The sequence below is a fragment of the Falco cherrug genome, chromosome 12 (genome assembly GCF_023634085.1).
Source record: "Falco cherrug isolate bFalChe1 chromosome 12, bFalChe1.pri, whole genome shotgun sequence".
Lineage (NCBI taxonomy): Eukaryota > Metazoa > Chordata > Aves > Falconiformes > Falconidae > Falco > Falco cherrug.
Genome location: NC_073708.1, coordinates 31,142,188 through 31,161,265, shown reverse-complemented (window position 1 = coordinate 31,161,265; position 19,078 = coordinate 31,142,188). Strand labels below are relative to the sequence as shown.

The 19,078-nt window shown below is 39.5% G+C and overlaps 1 protein-coding gene across 21 annotated transcripts in view; it reads right to left on the bottom strand.

The window, feature by feature from the left end:
• Positions 1–19,078, bottom strand: part of FGGY (FGGY carbohydrate kinase domain containing) — a 325,601-nt gene that overhangs the window by 36,265 nt on the left and 270,258 nt on the right. For 19 of the 21 annotated variants that reach the window (XR_008734814.1, XM_055725212.1, XM_055725203.1 and 16 more), the window contains 3 exons: positions 10,334–10,441; positions 6,911–6,972; positions 1,690–1,837 (listed from right to left, as the gene is read on the bottom strand). Coding sequence is in view for 20 of the 21 variants with exons in the window: in XM_055725212.1 (XP_055581187.1) it covers positions 1,690–1,837; positions 6,911–6,972; positions 10,334–10,441 (318 nt within the window). In the remaining variant the exon portion in view is untranslated. Of the gene's footprint in view, positions 1,838–6,910; positions 6,973–10,333; positions 10,442–15,308; positions 15,328–19,078 lie in introns of those variants that run through there. The other 2 variants (XM_055725218.1, XM_055725216.1) reach the window with 2 other exon arrangements.

The window sequence follows — 19,078 nt, the reverse complement described above, 5'->3', positions numbered from 1 at the left end:
AAGATCAAAAAGAAAAGGTACAAATCCAGCCAAAGTAAAACTATTATTTTCTACGGTTTCTTGTTGTAACAAGTTTTAAGTGCTAATTCTAAGCCTTACTTTTGTGAGCTGTACACATAATGTTATGTTAAACATGTTATTCCTGATCTGGGGAAGAACCACATAAATCGTTCTTGCCCTTGCAAAAAAGTAAAGAACAAACAGCATATTGTAGGGGATTAGAGATAGATTAACTCTGACAGTTTTACGTTATGACTCAGATATTGCTCCTCAATGTATTTAATGTAATAATATGAAAATGCTATTACATAAAAATAACTTTTTAAAAGCATTTCTCCCCCTCTCTTCCAAGCACCCTAACACTGAAACACAATTAATAATTAAAGACTATATCTTAGCCTCCTTCACTCTGACATAAATCAATACTGCACTGTAGTTACCCTGGATTAATATCAGCATAGGCAAGACCTGAAAGCAGCCGTAACTGTGGCAGAAAAAATGTGTTGCTATTACCAGTAGTGTCTGCATACAGCCATCACATCAAGGAAATTGTAACTCTGCTGCAGCCCATAATTCTTTTGTAAAATAATACAGGTATTATTAGAACCCCAAAAATATGTAAGCCATCTTTTTTTCTTTTGTTAATGTTTCCCTCGTTTGTGGTCCAAAATGTGTTGCAGCGCGTACGCCTGCCTACCCCTTCCTGTCTCAACCTCAGATATAGCAGATTTTGGTGCTGGTGAGTAACTTGAGATGCTCACTTCAAGGACAATATGCCATTTTGAAGTACATGTTTACATTAATCACCAGGCATTTTGATATCAAATCATACCGTTATGACATTCTTCTGTTACTAGTTCTGCACAGTAACATCGTGGCTTGTGACCTAGCCAATCTACCACCGTAAAGTTCAGTGAAGGGAAACATCCAAACATTGAAAGACGATGGAAAATCCCCCCAGCAGAGGTTCTCTGGTGAGCTTCCAAATGCTGCTCTTTCTGGTCCCAGACTGCAATGCTCTGAAAATGTCTTTGTACAGAACACAATATTTCAATCCCTTCAGGTTCCAAAAGGAGCAATTTTAAAAACACAAGCCAGAATCAGATCAGGTTTGCCTTTGAACAAAGGTGTATGAAGCACCATAGTTACATATTTCCTATCCAGAGAGCATCTGTGCCCATTTCTAAAATCAAGCAGAGGAGCTTTGCAGTTCTGTTGAAATTTACTACCCAGCAACTGTAATAGAGCGTATTTACTGCACATTTATCTGTTTAAATCAAGCAGTCTCTCCTTAGAATATTTAATTCCTTTCCCAAATAGGCATACCCAAATTTATCTTGAAATTCATTGCAACGGATATGCAAAATTCAGTAGACAGGTGAGTTAAAACCAGCAAGTGCTGCTAGTCAGTGCTCTGAAATGTGATTCCTAAGAAAGATATTGGGACACACACAACACTCCTCATATTTTCTGAAAATAAATGTGGCTGTAGTGATATCTCAGCTACAATGATCTCTGGTTTTCTAATGTTAGCACACCTCAAAATGCAGCAAGAAACCCAAATCCTATGGGATAGTTTAAATAGCTAAGGAGGAGTATGCTCAAAATTGAGAAAAGCTCCTTCCAAACTTTTTTTTTTACTTTTTTCACCCTGTATTGACCTTTCTGCAAAGACAGACTGTTTCTTACCATGCCCTTTAGTGTCAGATCTGTTAAGGGAGATCTGTTACCATGGAAATCTGGCCAAACATGTAAATCAACAGTGAGGAAACCCACAGGCAAAGATTTCTTAATCAGATCCAGGTGACTGTTCAAGTACGTATATATACTGTGAGCACTAGAAGAAAAACAAGTTGGAAAAAGAGTGGGGGAGGTTATTCATCAAACATAAAACATTCGTACTACCATCAAATGCAGAAAACCCATCAATGAACGGCAAATCCCAAATCAAAAACAAAGGGGGAGAAAGGCAAAGGCGAGTGCTGGCGGAGGCCGTGGGGCTGCGGAGCGGGGGGTGTCCATGTGTGCATCCACCCCGCAGGCCAGCCGACCCCTGTTTGACAGGAGGAAGGGAGAGAATGGCAGTTTGTGATCTTGAGCCTGTACGTTGACTCCTACAGGCCCCGAGATGAGCCAGAGCTGTTTGGTATTTGGGGGGCAGTCGATGCTCGTCTCAAACAGAAAGGTGCTGACAAAGCTAGAGGAAAGCAAGCTGAGAGAGAAGAATAAGGAGGATTCCAGACAGAAACAAAAATCAAATTCTTTCACAAATATTCAAAAATTTCTCTGATTAATCAATAGCACTGGACTTACAGCTTTTCTTTTTTAAACCATAATTATTTCACTGTGTGTTATGATTAAAATGCAGCGCTAAGGGTGGAGGACAGAAAGCAAGCGGCTGCTGTTTTAGGGAGGAGCTGAACATGGGCCTAAATAGATCGTGTCTAAGTTCAGATACTACACCCAACTCCACAATATCCAACAGACTTTTTCCTGGACCAAAAGTAATATTAGGACTAACAGTGGATTCCTCAGTGCTTTGGCTTGCAATGACTCTAGTGACATTCCATTTTAAAAATGCTGCAATTATGCTCAGAATATTTTTTCAAACACTTATGATAAACAGATTCATATATATTTTTCAACTCCTTGAAATCTCTAAGTGGGGCATTTAATTCTAGACATGTGAGTCAATAACAGCATCTAACCCTAATTACAATTGATTAGTCATTGTCTCATCCACTGTAGACCCAAACAGTGATATCCATTTAGCCTCTACATGTATATTCAATCATGCACTAATGAGATCCCTAAGGGAATTTGGCATATGCTTTACTAGTTTGACTTCTGACCTGCTAGCAGCTGTATATTTATACTTTGCATTCAACCATTCAGCTGCATGTTTTTTCAATTATACCTTACCATGTGTACGCTATCAGAGGATATCATTCAAAATGAAGTACACTTGGAAGACATTAAAATAACTAATTTACATCATTATTCACGTACTTTAAAATGTACTTTATGTGTCTTCCTGGACCTGAATTATGATAATTTTGAGGTCACAATCATTTTCCCCCCCTTGTAAAAATGGCCCTGTTTTCTACATCCTTAAAGACTGCACTATAAGCAATACATGCTAAGGACAAAGTAATTTCATTTCCAGTCTAAATCATGGCCTGACTGTTCTGAAGGAAGAGAAAGGAAAGCTTCACTCAACCACAGACCTACCAGACATCCCAGCTTCTATCTGATCTCCATCCTGCTTGATTACTCTCACAAGGATAAGCCATTCGTGCAGCTCTGACAGAACACCAGGACTGTAGAAGAGGCTGAAGTTCAGCCAAATACGCTGAAGACCCACATAACCTTGGAATTACACTTTTTTTTTCCCCACACCTTTTAGTGGTTTTTTTTTATACATGTAGACATGGATTCAAGGCACTACATTCGGACTGAGTGACTGGCAAAAATCCTTTGAACACTTGCCTGTTCCAGTTTACCATGTTTCTGTTACACATAGTATTACACCATCAGCTCTCTGGAGCTTCTTCTGTTCTATGAGAAGGTATCGGTAGCAGCTGGATCTGACTTGCAGAGTTGAGCACAAGCTACTGCTATTAAAAAGGTACAATGCTGAAAGTGGAGAGTAAGAAATCAATGCAAGTTTGCCCAGGGTGATGCTCATATTTGGAACGTCGCTTCAGAAGGCACAAGAGGTTGGTATTTAATCTGTTCAGGAATCCTGGAAGATGCCAGCAGGTATCTTTCAGGAAAAAAAAGAAATCTAAAGATTTTAGATTTCTAAATCTAAAAAAAGGGCTCTAAAACATCTAGAGGTACAGAGAACTGCCAAGTATGATGATTATATTCCTCTTGAAAGATCCCAGAATTGCTGATAGATAACGTGTGTGTAACTTCCAATGCTTTTTTTCAGGAGACATCTCTTCAAATGTGGAGAGAGCATTGAGGGGTACAGGAAAGAAAATTCTGTCCTAAAACAGCACTTTACAAAATGCCAAAGGGCATATAATCTTTGCTGTCAAACAGTTGGAAACTTTTTTTCCTCCAGAAGATTAGAACTGTGATTCTAGGAAATAGAAGTATTCAAACTTTAAAGCATAAATTATCATATTATTTCTTTCTTTGTTGTGGTTTTTTTTTTTCCTCTACTCTAGCCTACCTATACAGGATTTAACTTACCAGTGATGGCTAGATGACAGACCTAGACAATACATAGATTGAAGAGCAAAAGTGCTACATACACAGCAAGTTCTGCAATGCAGTGAATTGCATGAAAAAAAACAATTTTGTTGTTCACAGAGTATGCCAATTAGTTAGACCAAATGCTAAATTTACAGTCGTCCAGAAACTCCTCATGTAATTCAACCCTCTCCACTTCCAGTAAAAGGGAAGAGAACATAGGAATAGTACTGGGAGCATTGCACAAGACTGGTCTTCAGCACAAGCGGTCAGTAGGAGCTGGTTTCTGGCAAGTCCGTCTAAGCCGCTCACGCCCTAACAAGTTACCACAAATTACCGCAACAGTGGTAAATGCAGCTTGCAAACTCTTGCTGCTGGTACAGGCGAAGGAACAGAAGTCTGCCCAGTGAAGCTTCTGAGATCAGCCGCCCAAGCAGGCAGTTTGCCATTGCAAACCTACTTATTAGCAGCGTTAGGAGCTTGGGAGAAAGGAAAGACAGGTTTAGGAAGGCAGAAGTAGGTGATAGACAGCAGCAAGTAAGAGGCACGGATTTGTGACCTCAGATGTTATTTTTTAATGATCCAGACATGCACGTGCTTTTTGTCACTACAAAACCAGCTTAACTCTCTACAGTACTGCACCTAGCATGCAAAGTCAAGGTAATATGCAATTGCACACCTAAGTATGGAATTCTCATTTTGTTTTCTTTCAGTGTTCATTTGCAATGGCTGAACAGATAGAAATTGCTACACCTGCACAGAGAATATACTAAAACATAATAAACCAGATTCTCTGAAATATTCTGCTATTTCCAGGTGAATAATTTATCCTCATCACCAACAATCCCCCAAAAGGAGACACTATGTTTTTATTCACTATATGACAACGTAATTGAGCATATAATCCAAAGTTTGGGCCAACACTGTTCGCAAAAAAAAGGCCTCACATTTGCATAGCTACTGCTACTAGTCCCTATGATAAGGCTGAAGCTTGTGCTCCATCTGCAGAAAGAAATGAAGAAATAAGGAGAAAAAATCAGTTCAAATTGCAAAGTTCCTGATTTTTGTTTATTCAAACTAAATGCTTTAATGAATATTTGAGAAGGATAGGGAGAACGAGGATGGGGGAATTAAAAAGAGACTTGTTTACTAAATTTATAGCTATCCAAACATTTCATTAGGAGAGCATATCTGGAAAGCATTACAAAAATACCATTGAGCAAATTAACTTTATAAAATATTATCAACCTTTCTATAAAACATTATAACCCTTTTTATCAATGCTATCCTCCACAGTTTTACTAACTGCAGGAAACTCAAACCAAAAGTTACAACACCATATACTCAGATAACACGGCGTTCTATTCCCAGTATTTTGTATTAGGTGTCCTACTCACATCACAGTCCGCGCCCTTTTGCACCATGAAATTAGTTGTGGTCAGTCAGTTCAGTGCCAGACCTAGTACACACAAGCAGGCTACTCTATACTCCTTTTTCCGACACAAAAAGCATGGTTTATCCTGGCATTACAGACTAACCTAATTGTTTCTCTTATACTTGTGCTTCATATGGGGGCACTGGAAAAATGGCCTGGAAGCCAAAATTTTGGAAAAAAACCCCAGATCAATCCTTATTCCAAACATACACAGATGGATTTATTTCCCGATTTCCTTTCTTAAAGAACAAAGAGAATTCTAGGAAGCATGAAACTATTTCATATTGAATGAAGTTCAATACATTTCTGGGAATACTTTTTTTAACAACAAATTAAGTCTTTAACAAACAAGTAAGGCATTGGGCACTACAAAGCATGGAAGGGTCATCCAGAGAAACCAGGTAGCTTTATAACCCCAGGGAGGACTAAAACAACTGTGTAACTGCCTGTGCTTCATACATTTACCAGGACTGACCCTTGCCTTTTAGACTAGAGTAATAAACTGAAGATAAAATGCCAAGTTTGCTGTTTTTTTTCTTTAATCTAAAGAGGAAAAAGAAATTAAACGTTAATCACATTTTCATCCAATGTGCCTAACTGTTCAGCTAAGATCTCTCTGGGAGTGATGTGAACCATCTTAAACAGAATCTAAGCCAAAACAGCTTGAGAAAGTCCAGATCTGACAGAAGTGTCTGGGCTGTCTTCATCCACCTCTAAAGCAGGCCAAACTAAAATTCCACATTGTGCACAGCCTCCTGCTCAAGGAATCCTGGAGTTACCTCCAATTCACTCCTACATCTTAGTTTTGTCTGAAAATTCATCCTGGGTTTCTTCTCTGTTCTATTTGTGGTGCCAGGCAGGAGTTTTTCATGCAGTGGTTATACCTTCCTTCATATGACTGTTCCAAAGATAATGAATAATGTATTCCTAATTAAGCTATATCTCATCCTTGGAGCTTAATAGAGTCACCTACAAATTAAGACACATCATTAGCCTAAGGCACAAAGTGCTGAACAGGGCTGATGCTATGGTATCAAGAAATACCCTGGACTGGATATGAAAGAATTTGAAAAGCAGTAAGTTAATATCACCACTTAGATACGCTGAAGGTATCTGAGGGGAGTTTAAAGCTTTCATCTTTGAGCAATTACCTGGCAAGCTTTTGTAAATACTTCCAACCCACTATCAGACTTAATTCCCATTTCAGAATAAGGATAGACTGCATTATCAATTTGTAAGGCAGGTATATGATAAAGGAATAAGAACAGTGACCTGGCTGCAGCTTTTGACTGTAATTCCGGGAAGGCGACATGGCCTCGGACCACATGATCTATCTGAAAAAGAGGAAAGCAAAATTTTTGGGACAATTACATCTTAAAAATTCAGTTGCAGAAAAGGGTAATACAGTGTCATAACTTTAAAAAGACAAGACAGCTTCAAAATTACTCATGAGGTGTTAAATCCTAACCCTAATGAAGCCAATGGCAAAACTCCCACTGACATTACTGGATTCAGGATTTGGCTCAAAAACAGTAAGAAAAAACAACAAATGCTGCACCAAAAATAGGCAAAATGCTAAGCATGCAGCTCCTCAGCCAGAAGAGTAAGCTGAAAGGATGACTTTTTTCCTGTCCAACACTACCTGAAAGCGTGTCCCCTAGCCTCTCCCATTCTCTTGCATGTAGACCCTCATTGGGATTCTACCAGGAGCACCACCTTGGCCCAAATCCCTACAACTTTCCGTATCACACTCTTATAATAAAGCACAAGGTGTGTTGTCATCCTGACAGATGCTCCATATGTTCATTGCAGGAAACAAAACATATACCCTGAAAAGCAATTATTGCTATAAAGAAAGATCAATACAAGCCCTGTCTTATAGTAAATTGATAAATCAGCTTCTCCTTTCACTCCAGAGTGGATATCATTATTCACAAAACAAAGCATCAGGTAGAATAACATGGGCTTTTAAGACAATAATTCTGCAGGTTTTGTGGCCTCTTGATAATATGCCATCAGAGGTGACAGTAAAAGCTAAGGAGGCAAAACTACAGCTGCTGAAGTTCACCGAGTATAATCGGCAATAACTATAGGCATCAAAACCTTCTGAATATAATGAACCATACACATCTGAACACAGCAATAAAAAAAATGCACGCCTGTTCTTTCTGAGGTTTGCATCAAAGACAAAACTCAAACATGTGCATGCATTAAAAAAAGCTCAAGCCTGAATTCCGCAATCTAGCATAATCTTTTTAGAACACAGGAACAGCTCACAAATTCATAAATAGATTTATAAACAAACACCACATATACGTGTGTGCTATGAAAACACATTACACAAAAATGTGACAGAAGTTACGAACTCAGATATTGAAATGCCCTTAATTCAAGATATGGCCACATGAGAGTTGTATCTAGAAATCCTCTCCTGCATTCTGGAGTTTACAGTTTGTGACGATGTCGTGGCATCCTTTGTCTCTGCTGTGCAGCATCCTTCTTCCTATAAATTTTGAAAATCCAGTGCAAAAGCACATTTAATACACAAACAAACAAGCTTTTTCAAAACAAATGGGAGTTCTTAATTCTTCATTTGGATTCTATCTGAATCAGTTTTCAAAATCCAACAGACTTTTCAACAGCTGTAGCAATAAAAAATTTTTTGAAAGGGAAGTGTACCAGTTTTACTTTTGAGATGTTCAATAGACTGTTCAAATTTCAGCAAAATAATTCACCTTTGGGCATAGATCAAGCAATGAAAAGAATCCCAAAGCATGTCCAATTTTTTTGTTTTCACAAAGCTTTAAGTATGAGAAAGCAGGATCTAAAAAATACTCCTTCTTAAAGACTAGAAAGGTAATGAATGCAACCTATCCTCCACACAGGGCACATACACTGTTTCCTCCTATGGCTCCCGATGTGGTTTTTGTACATACAACCTCAAGAAAACCACATGAGATACTCTGAGAATGTTTTAATAAGACAGCTTCCCTAATATACCGAACAGTACTTAAAGCTGACTCCTGTTATGGGTCCTAACATGACCATACATTTTTTCCAGCAATTTCTTTAATGACTCAGGAATGTCTTGTTCTCTGATACTAGAATGGAAAGGATTTTAAAAATTGTTGCTCTGAAATGCCCTATCTCCCATGGTACATTTTAAGTGCAGAACCACCCTGAGCCAGCCAAGAAAAAACACTGACTTGCTGTATCCTCTCTAGAGCTTAGTTAAGTGTCTTTACCCACTCCAGATTCAGCACATAGAGGCATCTCCTCTCAGAAGTGTTCTTACAGAGAAACGCACAAGGCTTGCTGTTTTCCTTTTAAAGTGGTGGTGTTACTAGCAATAATTTAATTTTACTTCTGGTTGTAGCAGTTACCTGTAAAATGGGACACACTGGTCCTAGCCCCGTCTTGACCTGGAAAATGTAAAGCTCACAAATCCCACCTGCTGAGAGTGCTTTAGCCCTGAGGCTACGGATGGGCTGGCGATGGGCTGGGATGGGAAGCAGAGGCTGCCCGAGAGGAAGAGGCATGACTCTCCTAGGGAAGCTGTGACACTGTACAGAGAGGAAGGTCAGATTCACGTGGCCAAGGACAGGGCACAGGAGGGAACACCAACCCACAGCGCAGTGCTTAGGTGTGCCTGGGCTTCCTGATCCAGGATGATTTCTGTTTCACATTCAGTGACTGTTCCATATGGAATGTATAAATGCAGTGATGCCCCAATCTACTACTTCCTGGACGTGTACTCCGATCACTAGGCTTTTAAAAAGGTGGGTGGTGCTAGCTCTGAGTAAGCGAGCAATTACGCCTGCAATTTGGGAAAGATTAAACCCACCTGTATGTCTGGTGAGCTTACAGAGGATACCCACAGGACCGGGCCTGCCTCCCGGAGTTTCTCAAGAGGACCTGCTCACCCTTAAGAGCAGTCAGTATTTCTACAGACTGAGCAGGGAGACACACAGGGAGCTTTAGAAACTTCCAGGGTTAAGCAGCCACTTAAGGTCTTGCTGATGCTTTTGGACTCAAGCCTAAATACTGTTTTATACATCTAGCCTGTCTTTAAATTTGACTTCAGCATTTTAGTTCTGACTGACCCCTGTAAATAAGAAAATTCATTTTTAGAGAATCCAGTCTGGTTTTAATTTTTATTGACAAATTAAACTAACCTAATATAGTTAGACTCATTGCACTCAAGGAAAGAACTGAAGTGACAATATATGCGGTATCTATATAGACAGGAAAACACATTAATGTATTCTTATTCTGTCCATACATCTTTCATTTATGCTCATCAATGAGCACAGTTGTTCCATATAACACAGTATGTTACATATATATATATATAAAATTGTCTTTATCTTGAAGTCTATCTCAGTCTCCTGCTAAACTAAAGAATGAATGCCCGTCTGCCTGTGAAATAATAACAATCATCACCACCATCATAAAAGGAAGACATGCCCTTAATGCTCTGCCCCATGTATAATTCCCTATCAGAACACAAATGAACAGTCTGTAAGTGGCATAACAATCAACTAATTGCCTACTGCTTTCAGCAGCACGGTACCTCGTACGATCTTGTGGAGGTGTTTCAGGTAGTGCTCTGTCTGAATTGACGGTGAAGCTATCCCAAACAACAGGAGTTATGGCCAACCTCTCATCTCGGACTCTGTGTCTTCAAACACTTACCAGTTTTCCTGTAGCACTTTGACCACCCTCATTCAACCACAATCCAGGTACCATTGCAGAGAAATAAGGTCCCCAAACACCAGGCACAAAAATGGGTGTTTCACTGATCTGGAAAACCAAGAGAAAGCTCTATTGAATCAAACTGCTTGTCCAAGTGGGTACTTCACAACTCATGCGGGGCAGCTATCAGTGTCCAATACTGAAAACAACTGCTGCTCCTCCACTGGAGTTATTAACATGACTGGAGAGGTATAGGTAGAGACTTACTCTAAGGAGAACGTGGAGAAATATGTCCCTCATCTGCATCATTTTTAGATGACGTGACACAGCTGCAGCTACTGATTGCACAACTGCCCCCATTCACTCCCATTTACAGAACAGCTGGGTCTGGCCACGCAGAAAGTAAGAAATTTCAGAAACAGGAGTTATACTGTACAGGGAAAAAGCAAATGTCTTGCTTCTCCAGAAAAAACACCTTACTTAGAGCGAGCAGCTGGATACAACACTCTGCTTGGCTGTCATCAGAAATACAGAAAATACAGCTAATGTAACAAGCAACAAGTGTTTACAGAGCACTCATCCCGTATATTTTCAGAGTTAAGATTCGAGAGGGAATCCAGCTGACAGAGGGCCTGAGGTCCCTGAGATCTGCCATCAACTCCTGAGCCTTGCAGTGGAAGCCCAGGCTCCAGCGTGCTCAACGGAGAGTTGGGTGCTTCGGGTGGAAGCTGCCAACCAGGGCTGGCCAGAAGGGGATTTGCTTGCGTTAGCCACAGGAAATATTTGCCTGCATAAACATTAGATTTTGCCCCTTACTTCAGCTCTGCTTTACACAAACCACTCCTTCCTTCACACCTGTGAACCCTTTCATCAAGGCAGATATCTAAGCACTATCTTCCAGAAACTGAGCAGGACTGTATTCTGCTGCTTGCATACAAATATACCACCCACGTACACAGCGGCAGCAGGCTCCCATGCAATATTTTAGTGGTTAGACCACTCAGGATGTGGGAGACATTGGTTCACTTCCTTTCTCTGCTTCAGAAGATGCAAATTACCAGTTTATAAGGGCGGAGGGCATCTTCCTTCCACTTACAAAGCTGTTTCACTTTCAATAGACTAGATAGACTTTCTAGACTTACTTTCTAGTTCAGAAAGAAAGCCCATGGAGGTACAGTACCTTGTTGAGCATAAGGCATAGCACACGACTGGGAATGGGGCAGTGGAACTCGGGTCCCAGTACTTGCCACAAAGACTGGTTACGTATTCTGCACTGGCTGAACACATACAATTCTTGCAGCAGGGGCTGGAGAAGACAGGTCATCCATCTCCTGGCAAGCTACCTGCTTTACTTAGAAGCCTGATTCACGTTTTCTCTTCCAGGACCAACAGAGGTATACCCATTCAAGGTATACACAACACTTTTTCACTGGAAAAAGAGAACAGCAGTGCAGTCCTACACCATCATATGATGCATGAATGCACTTCCCACTACAGTCCATGTACATGGGATGCTAAATCTGCAGCTGTTGTTCTCTAGAAGGTGGGAAATGCTCCAAGAGGAGGAAACAAGAGAACTCCCTAACAAAAAAAGTCTGTATGTTTGCAGTGTTGGAACAGCAAAAAAGAGGTGTCTTAGTCAAAGGGACAATGTTTGGGTTTTTTTATTTAGACCTTGCTCTTCATTAGCAAGATTCCAGACCCGCTGAAGGATGTTTAAGGTTTGCTATTGATTTCAGTAAGGCCTGGACTTCACATCAAAATAGTTTTGAGGAGTAATTAAAAAATCAAGCCTGTTCCTGTTAAACTTGATGCACATTCTCCCTATATTTAAACAGACCAAACTTTAAAAGAGTTTTTGCTAGCAGCTAGGGAATATGCTCCAAGATGCAGTTTACTGGCATTTGTGCAACACACATGTTTAGTAAATACACCAGCAGGGAGGTTTCTGCACAAACAATAGTCTGTTCAAGCCATAAACTTACATTACAGCTGATTCTTGTCATGAAGTTAAGTAGGAAAACAAAACAACAAAAACTGGTTCCTCAAACTACATCACTACAGTGTCAAGCAATCCCGATTTCTCGTAGGAACACACCTAACAAATACGAGATTCTTGCTCAGTTCTCCCCTATCAGCTCTAATGCGCTGAATTACTTTCACTAAAGATGTTTGCGTGCACATGTGTGTCTGTGTGTCTGCGTAAGATTTTGGCTGCCTAAACCCATTAAAGAGCAAGAATAGCTGCATTGAATTTAAAAAGGCATTTATGACTCCAAGTGGACAAAGCTACGTCAAAAACACTGCAAAGACATTTGGTTTTGTTTTGTTTTCTCTTAAAACTACAAATTAATACAGCTTTGAGTTTTCAACACCTCTATGGGGGCAAACCTTCTTTTACAATTTCAGTAACAAAACGAAGTGCAACAGAAAGCAAACCCTAAAATAACCTGATTTTTAGACCAGTTCCACATCACCGACCTTACTGAGAACACAGCAGACGGCCAAAATTCCCAGTTAGTATCTGCTCCAAACTAGTGATGGAAGATGGTGAGAACCCAAACGTCCCATCTCATTCCTATCCTGTAGTTGGGGACACAATGCATCTCCCTGCAGGTGGAAGGAACATTTAGGGCAGAAGGGGCCCAGGTTTTTGAAGTCGCATCTCAAAATATTTTTGATGCAGCAAACTTTGCAGTGCTCTGTACTCTGCTGCAATTTCTGAAGGAAGAATCTAGCTACACCAGATGTAGCAAGCTTAAAATCCAACTGCTGTGTAGTCTGAAAAATCAAATAGTCTAAGCATATTAAAACACAAGATGCTTTGTGAAATCAAGAAGGACAATATAGTTAAAAAACACCAAACAAACAACAACAGCCCCAGCCTTTTCTTCTATCATAAGTCCACAATTTAGCAAATTGTCCTGTAAGTCTGATAACACTGAAAGGTTTAGATTGATTAAAAGACCAAAGTCTCCCTGGAGCCAGCACTCCTGGCCTAGTACTTTGGACACCCACAGGAATTTGCCAGGACAGGATATTTCCGTCCTGGCTCTTCTCAAATTACGCTGAGACTTTCTTATCATCTTACTACTGGAGTACCGTTTGTACACATTCCAGCAAACTTTCAACACATAAACACAGCAAATGAGGGAGCTGCGTATCACCACACTGGTGAATATAGCCCATAGGGTACTAGGTTATCATTTTTTTCTGCTTTTTAACCAGAATAAAGACCACCAGCTATCATGCCGGGCTTTATTCATACTGCATACGGCATCATCAGATTTCCTATTTCCTCCTTCCACTTAAAGAGTTTAATTCACATTTTGTAGACTCTGGATTGTGATGCATGTGGAAAGTAAGAAAACTGGGAAATAACATACTCCCCAAAACAGACACACAATCTTTGGGAAGCAACAGGGTGAACATTCTTCCATAGATCTATGGATAACAAATAGCAAATGGTTTCCATTTCCCCTCCTTGAAGTATTTGGACGATGCTTAAGTTTTCCAAGCCATGCAGCAGCTGGCATTTGTATTTTCATAATAAAAAGTCCAAGTTCTGTTTGAGAATACATACCACCCAATCCCACTAAAACACATGACCAGACATAAGCGTAAAGTTGGAGAAATAGTGCAAAGTTTGCCGCAGAACCCAGAAGATAAGCACAATTTACCAGACTCAGAGCTATTTTTGTTACACTAATACCACGTCCTTTTCATAGCTTTCTATTGCCTTCAGACATTCTTATGATGATATAGAAGGATCAGTGTGTTGTCATGATTTTTTTTTCTTTAATGAGCTTAAATAAATCCTTAATCTTTTTAGTATAAAAACAACATCTGTTTTAGATTTATGGGCAATTGATTTTTATTTTTAAAGCAAATAAGAGATGTCATCCTTCTTTGAAAGTTAGAATACAAATTCAAAGGGAGCCTCAGATTTTCTGCCTTCTATTTGAATTAAAATCATCCTGTGACACCCTCCTATTGTGAGGCATATTAATGTTTATTATTCTTTACATATAGTGAAACTGAAACACAGAGAGGATATTCTCTGCTAGACATTAGAATGATTTCTGCACATCAATTATGCAGCAGGAATCTGAAGATGGGAGATGAGAAGAATCTGAACCTATTCACACTTTGAGCCATAAGCAGCATCTATAAATATTTCAGTTGAACATACACAGAGACTACTGCCCTCAGCTGTGATGATGCTTACTTACAGAAGTATTATACTCAGACAAGCAAATCCACCTCACAGTTATTTGATCTGTGGATGGCGAAGAATCCTTTTGTGCAGGAAAATGTCACTTTTCTATGTCTGCCCAACACACACATTCCTGCTTGCTCAGCCCATCATTTCAGATGAGATGAGCATTAAGCAGTTCCAAGATTCCTGTTCATTTGATGGGAAAAGAAAAAAAAAAAAAGAAAAAAAAAAAAAAAAAAGAGTTCAACACCTTCTGAAAGGGAGAAGGGGAAAAAAGTTCTGTTTGGGAGGACTTAACCTCAGTGTGTGCTTTATAAAAGTTCATACTAATATGTAAGATATGTAAACATTATAGAGCAATCAGAAACAAATGAAATGATGAATTCAGTTTAACAATATTCAGCTGTGGTGCAAGTGCCAGAAGGCTCTTTTTGTTATGAATAGATCATTTGGATGAGTTACAGACCAGATTTCAACCCTGGTGTGTGCTAAGAAAATCAATGTCAAACTATCTAAGATCAGAAGGTATCAGCAGCACATCTGGCAGCCCACAGAAATGAAAAATGTCTTTAAAATATATAATGCTATATAGAACTAAGCTAAAGTATGAAAGGACCTGCTTAAATGGCACTAATAGGAGATCTGTAATGTATTTAATTTAGTTTAGCCCTTCCCACTTGCCTTTCCCTCTAAAGCAAAAACGGAAAAGAAACCCACCTCTGTTGTAAAGCCTACGTGGAAAAAAGCACTACTTACCATGTACAGGCTAACGTGCAGCTCGTGTAAGTGAATCAGGGGAGTCAGTGCCTTTAATCCAAACTAAATTCAGCTTTCAGGACTGTCATTTGGTACAAGGAGTGGAACAGGACACAGACCTTCACAGACAAGAATCACCTAGGCATACAGCCATCCCATAAAACGAGCAAGTTGCAATGTGAGATTTATTTTACTTAGCTTTGTTTTGCTAGACTAGCCATAATGATCAGGCACATGCTTGTGTTTCCTCCTTAGTTTTATGCAAATGTTACGACAATCAGAGACAAGATAAAATAAAACACGCCACACTGGTGAGAGCAGCTTTATGGAAGCATGAATTTCAGCAGAATTTTCCTCCTGAGTTGACACCATCTGTTACTGGTATAGGCTTACACAAATTCCTTACAAGAATAGTATTGGAGAATTTGGCTACTACCTGAAAAGCGCATCATTATATTAACAAGGTATACTGCTATATATCCATCTCCTGCCATTTTCATTTCTGCTTCCTAATATTGGGACTCTGATACACAGCAGCATTCTAGTATCACAGAATCCCAGAACGGTCAGGGTTGGAAGGGACCTCTGGAGATCATCTAGCCCAACCCCCTGCTAAAGCAGGGTCTCCTGGAGGAGGCTGCACAGCATCGTGTCCGGGCAGGTCTCGGGTGTCTCCAGAGAAGGAGACCCCACAGCCCCTCTGGGCAGCCCGCTCCAGTGCTCGGTCACCCTCAAAGTAAAGAAGTTCTTCCTCATATTCAGGTGGAACTTCTTGTGTGTGTTTGTGCCCGTTGCCCCTTGCCCTGTCGCTGGGCGCCACTGAACAGAGCCTGGCCCCGTCCTCTTGGCACTCGCCCTGAAGGTGTTTGTGGACATTGATAAGATCCCCTCTCAGTCTTCTCCAGGCTGAACAGGCGCAGCTCTCTCAGCCTTACATGAAAACAAAATTAAAACATGAAAACAAAACAAAACAAAACAACCTATGGTCACAACATTTTTAGAGTAACCATTTAGTAATGAGAAGCTAGGTCAGAAAATCTGTTTGAAAATCACCTCACTTACCAGCTTCTATAGCCAGAAATTCAGAATAACAGCTGCTTTTGTTAGGCTAAGGCAGGTATGAAAAAAGATCTAAGATATTAGTGGAGAGTAGGAAAAGAAACAAGGAAAAGCACCGTATCAGTCACCAGCTAATAAATGCTCTTTACAGTTCTGGACTTTGATCATTGACAAGTCAAATACTTTCATTAACTTGTCTGCTGACTTAACTTTCGGAGTTTCTGACTGTGGACTGAGAATACTGACATTCATTCAATGCAGGGGTTTTACATTGATGCATAAAATCCTGTATTAAGAAAACTGTATCATTTTGCTTCTGCTGACAGATGGGCCTTATATTGCTATTCTACCACAACTCTCTGACAAAGAATGAAAGAGATTAATAAAAAAAGAAGAGAATTCAAAGGGAAACCCAAGAATGTTTCATTTCTAGGCTTCTGGTTCAAACATAGGTCATAGTAATAGCTACTGAATGTGTGATTTAATAACAGCACTTTCTGGTGGCACATACATATTTACTGGGCAGAGTTAGGGCATGCAATTGTATTTTCAGTGATTTTTTTTTTTTTTTTTTTTTTTTTTTAATGCTCTAAAATTGCCACCCTGGCATTATTTCTTAAGCACTAAATGGGTCGAAAACTAAGCTTCTCCATAACTCTGGAGGCAATTCTCTAGGTTAAACTTACGGTAAGTACAGTAGATTTCTTAAAATACATTTGGTTTTAGCAGTAATAACACATTAAACACCAAACAGCATTCAAGCTTTAGCCTGATGTAGAATATAGGTAAGAAAATGAGGTCTTGGAACACAAGAAATCTACTTCAGAACATAAAGGAAATTAAAAATTATTAATATTCCAACTCCTACAGGTCATATACCACCAGTAATTTATTTGATTATATTTTAAGCTTACATCCCCTGGCCATCATTGGTTTGTTATGTAGCTGCATAGCTTGTGGTGGCAAGTCACATAGCTCTCTTACATGTGACAGGTTGGCATCCCTTGGCCCATCCACAGTGACAGAGTTGCTCTGCAATGACGACTAGGCCACAGAAGTTTTTGCACAGAGCTAACTTTATTCCCCTGGAAGCATGGAAGTTATGTGAATGACAACAACATAGATTCAGAACGTGGACTTTGGGATTCTGCCTGAACAATCCGTCCACGGATGATTTTGGTAATCTGTTTACATACAGTTGAAGAATTCTGATTTATGTGATGAACTTACTTCCATAAATGCCTTGCAGAATATGCACTCCATCATTTGTTGCCAAAGCCGTGTCACAGGTTTACCAAACCCAGAGACCTGGGAAGTTACTAAACCTTAGAGACTCCCATTTAGTTATGAGAATAGCAACAGAATGAATCAAAGCAAGACAAAATTGTCCAACTATGTCTATCGAGGTTGCACAAAAAATAAAAAAAAACATTAAAAAAATCAAAGACATCAGGCAATATTTTTGCAGTATAAAATACTGCAAGATAAGATTTCTGACTGTGGAGCCAGGCAGGATTGAAAGAGACAGACAGAAAGGCAGCTATCATCCAAACAAACAAAAAAAAATTACACAAGAGAATCGAAGGGTGTCTGTAGTAGGAAAGTTGAAATAGAAACATGTATTCAGTATTATTTTTTTGCCCAAGCTGGTTTCTTTTCTGTAGGCTATAGTAAAGACATGTTTTTATGTCATTTGTGTCCCCTCAGTGCCTTTAGTCTCATGGGAGGTAAGTGTAAAGGTGACTGCTTGCAGGACTGGAGCTCTGGCAGAGGTGTATGTGCCTACTCAGCTCTCAGGGCTGGAGGCAATTGCCCTGAGGGGTCTCAGAGGAGAGTTTACACCCGGAAAACGTAATTAAGAGGTTGAGAGAGAAGACAATGATACTTATTAGACACCACGATAATATTAAGAACACAGGTCCAGAACATTTCAGTCCGGCAGCTTAGCAAGGGTGCAAGTGCAGCAGACCCACACAGGAGCTGTATGACAACATTAACAGAAAGAGCTTTTTGATTTTGCTGCTTATTCTGCACTTGGTAATTATGGCAAACTTGTATGACAAAAACCAAACCAATCAGAACCACACCACCACCGTTAATTAAAATGTATCAGAATTAGAAACATACAGAGAGTACACACCAAAATGCAGACTGGGCTCTGAAATTTCTGATGATGATTTAGAGCTCGTATTCCAGTTCAATCTCTGCTTCAGTTATTTTTTGGACAAAACACCCAGTATAACTTACAACTAGGAGACACAGATGAATTCTTAGGGACTACTGTAACCTCTTAATCCAATTAGTAACCCTTAGGAGAGGAGCAGCAAAATGTGAATGACATGCATGCAGAACTAATTTTCTAAATTCTCCATAAAACATTAACTCGTCTACAAACTACAGGCCAAACAAGGTATGTGATTAATGCCCAGCAAAGAAATCACACTCCCATGGCAACTTGATTGCCTCATCTCCAAAAATATTTCAGGTGAGTTATGCAATGGGACTATTTACTGCACAACCTGGCTTTATATCAAACAAGAATTAATTAGAGGAAAACTTCACTGAGATTATTAAACATTTCCACTGTAAGATTTTTATTCAAGGCTAAATAAGGAAAGGTATTTGAAAATTCTTTAAATCTTATGATTTTTAATGAAAGAATATGTTGAATCACAATAACATTAGTTATTCAACTTGTATTTAATTTATAT